The sequence below is a fragment of the Etheostoma spectabile genome, chromosome 21 (assembly GCF_008692095.1).
Source record: "Etheostoma spectabile isolate EspeVRDwgs_2016 chromosome 21, UIUC_Espe_1.0, whole genome shotgun sequence".
NCBI lineage: Eukaryota > Metazoa > Chordata > Actinopteri > Perciformes > Percidae > Etheostoma > Etheostoma spectabile.
The window spans coordinates 22,249,478-22,251,890 of NC_045753.1; the positions used below are offsets into that span (position 1 = coordinate 22,249,478).

At 36.6% G+C, this 2,413-nt stretch overlaps 1 protein-coding gene across 1 annotated transcript in view; it reads left to right on the forward strand.

Moving 5' to 3' along the window:
- The first annotated feature begins 647 nt into the window (after nt 1-647).
- The window catches only part of mki67 (marker of proliferation Ki-67), a 33,237-nt gene continuing 31,471 nt past the window's right edge, over nt 648-2,413 (forward strand). Inside the window, 4 exon segments of the mRNA XM_032502178.1 lie at nt 648-844; nt 1,426-1,528; nt 1,923-2,004; nt 2,413. The exon segment at nt 2,413 is cut by the window's right edge and continues 115 nt beyond it. Coding sequence (XP_032358069.1) covers nt 1,440-1,528; nt 1,923-2,004; nt 2,413 — 172 coding nt within the window. The 5' untranslated portion in view covers nt 648-844; nt 1,426-1,439.

A 2,413-nucleotide genomic window follows, 5' to 3' on the forward strand; every position in this document is an offset into this window, starting at 1 on the left:
GGTCTTTAATCTTTAATCTACATGACAAAATGTACATTTGTTACTCTCTAAATGAAACCTCACTCTTAAGAATTCATTGCATGGATAACTAACGTTAGTCTAATTGTTTTGAAATGAACGTTGTTTTTGGTAACAGGGAAGAGACAAATGTTTAGTTCTAACTTTGATTGCTTCCACCTTTGAAAACGTATTAAATAAAACATTCATTTTAATAGGTAAAGTAGAACATTCTTTTTCAATTGATGATCTAAACATTTTTGTTGTAACATTCATGATATAAGAAGTCATAGTTACCAATAAACATATTATCTTAAATTAAACTTAATTTAAAACCTATAGTATTATGCCCCGCCCTCTTTCCGAGCTGTGACGTCTCAACCAATCACAATCCTTCGCGCGGAATTTCAAACATTTTCAAATCAGATTCACACTCACCAAAGTGAGATTGTTCCGCCAAATTCGTAAACAAAATAGTCCCTTTCATGTAAATGCAAGGTAAATTGTTGCCGAGATCAAAATTGAAGTTCAAAACGTAGTAACGGAAAATAAATACATAAATTGTACCCCAAAACGTCAGTTAACAACACAAACATCAAAGAGTATTTTTAAGGTTACTGTGAATATGTGGCGGAGTGATACAACGACAACTATCTGTAAGCGGCGAGAGACGTCATGTTACTGCTGAACAAGGTAGCATACGTTAGCCGTTCGTCAATATACATTGTAGGGTAGGACATGAATCGTACGTTAGGTCTATGATATTATAGCTAAATTTCTCTTTACCACATCCCGGTCGATGTTTATGGATTTCCAGAAGTTGACGTGTCTTTGAGCGGACTTCCAGGTAACTGTTTAGACCAACTTTACAACGCTTAACGTTACAAATGTTACAATCTGTCGGTCGTTCAATCTTAGGCGACATAACGTTAATTAATGTTATCTATGGTTTTAGGAACGTAGCTATCTTGTTTAGTAGTTTTAATTGCTAATGTCTATGCATCTTCTTAATTCTAATCATCTAACGCTATTCTGACAAGCTTAGTTATATTGTCACCATCGTGTCGACGTTGCACGTGGAGTTTTACATCATTGCCAGTGTATTTTAAAATAACGTTACACTAACAACGACCTGCTGATTTGAAACTATAGCCTCACGTTGTTCTAGTTACATTACCTAATGTAAAACACACAGTCGGCCAAAACGTACATAATTAATGTTAACTATCGTCGGTTTGTTATATCGTTAAGCATAGAAATTAACGGTACGTTTTTTTTTTCGCAGACATTTTGCCTTCCGTTTGTAGCATGTTTCCAGAAGGCTTCTTTCTAACATTAAATTGCTTTGTTTACCTAACGTTAACTTGACGTTGCTTAGCTAGCTAGTTAGCGCGCTGCTATTTTGACACTGTTTGCTCGTGTTCTCAGGTAACGTTACGAAAATGCCATTGCACGGGAAAATAGTCGTGATTAAGAGGAGTGGAGGCGATGGGACTGAGTTTCCTCTTATTTCAACATGCCTAATTGGAAGGTGAGATCTTTAAAATTCATTCGGTGATTTTAATGTTTGTCATGCCATGTGTTCAGATTTCCGTTTGAATCTTTCTCTTCTCGTCGTGATTGTAGTTATCTTAAGACATGAAGTACCGCAGAAAGCACATGTTATGTGGAGTTCATGTTGAGTTGGGCAGATGTGCTGTAAAACAGACTCTGGGGGCGGGCCATCTCCTGGTGACGTCAGAGTCATACCTATGCTTGTCTGCTCCGACCAATTGACTCTCTTTTGCTTATTAAACCTTCAGTTCACTGTAGTTTTAGACCATGTGGCATTTCATTGCTACTTACAAACGTCACTTACATTTAAACCTAGATATATTTCAGGTAACTTGTCTCTTTTGACTCATTTTGTTTCTTTGTCTTAACAGGAGGACTGACTGCGATATTCGTATTCAGCTTCCTCAAGTCTCCAAGGAGCATTGCAAAATTGACTTGAATGAAAATAAAGAGGTAAGAGCCAAACATTTTAAACATGAGAACATTAACTTGTCAGTGGTTTAACTTAATGAATATCTGGGATAATGAGGATTTTCTATTGAATGGTCACATAATATAGTAATGTTTTGATCACTACACATCATGGACAAAGGCAGGGGATTGGTCACCCGAGTGAGGGTGTCTGTTGATCAAAGGCCTAAAACACCTGTTGACCTCTGGTTCATCACTGATTATGTGTACAAGTAGCACCAGATGTTAGAACTATTAATTTTGTACATTCTTAAAAAAAAAAGTGTCATTGTAGATTCACTGTGGGAATCTTGTCCATGTTAAAGTAAGCCTAGCTGACACTGGTTTTCTACTTTGAGCTTCTTTAACCAACTGTTTGAGGTGATTGTTTTTTTTTTTTTTTCTCACCAGG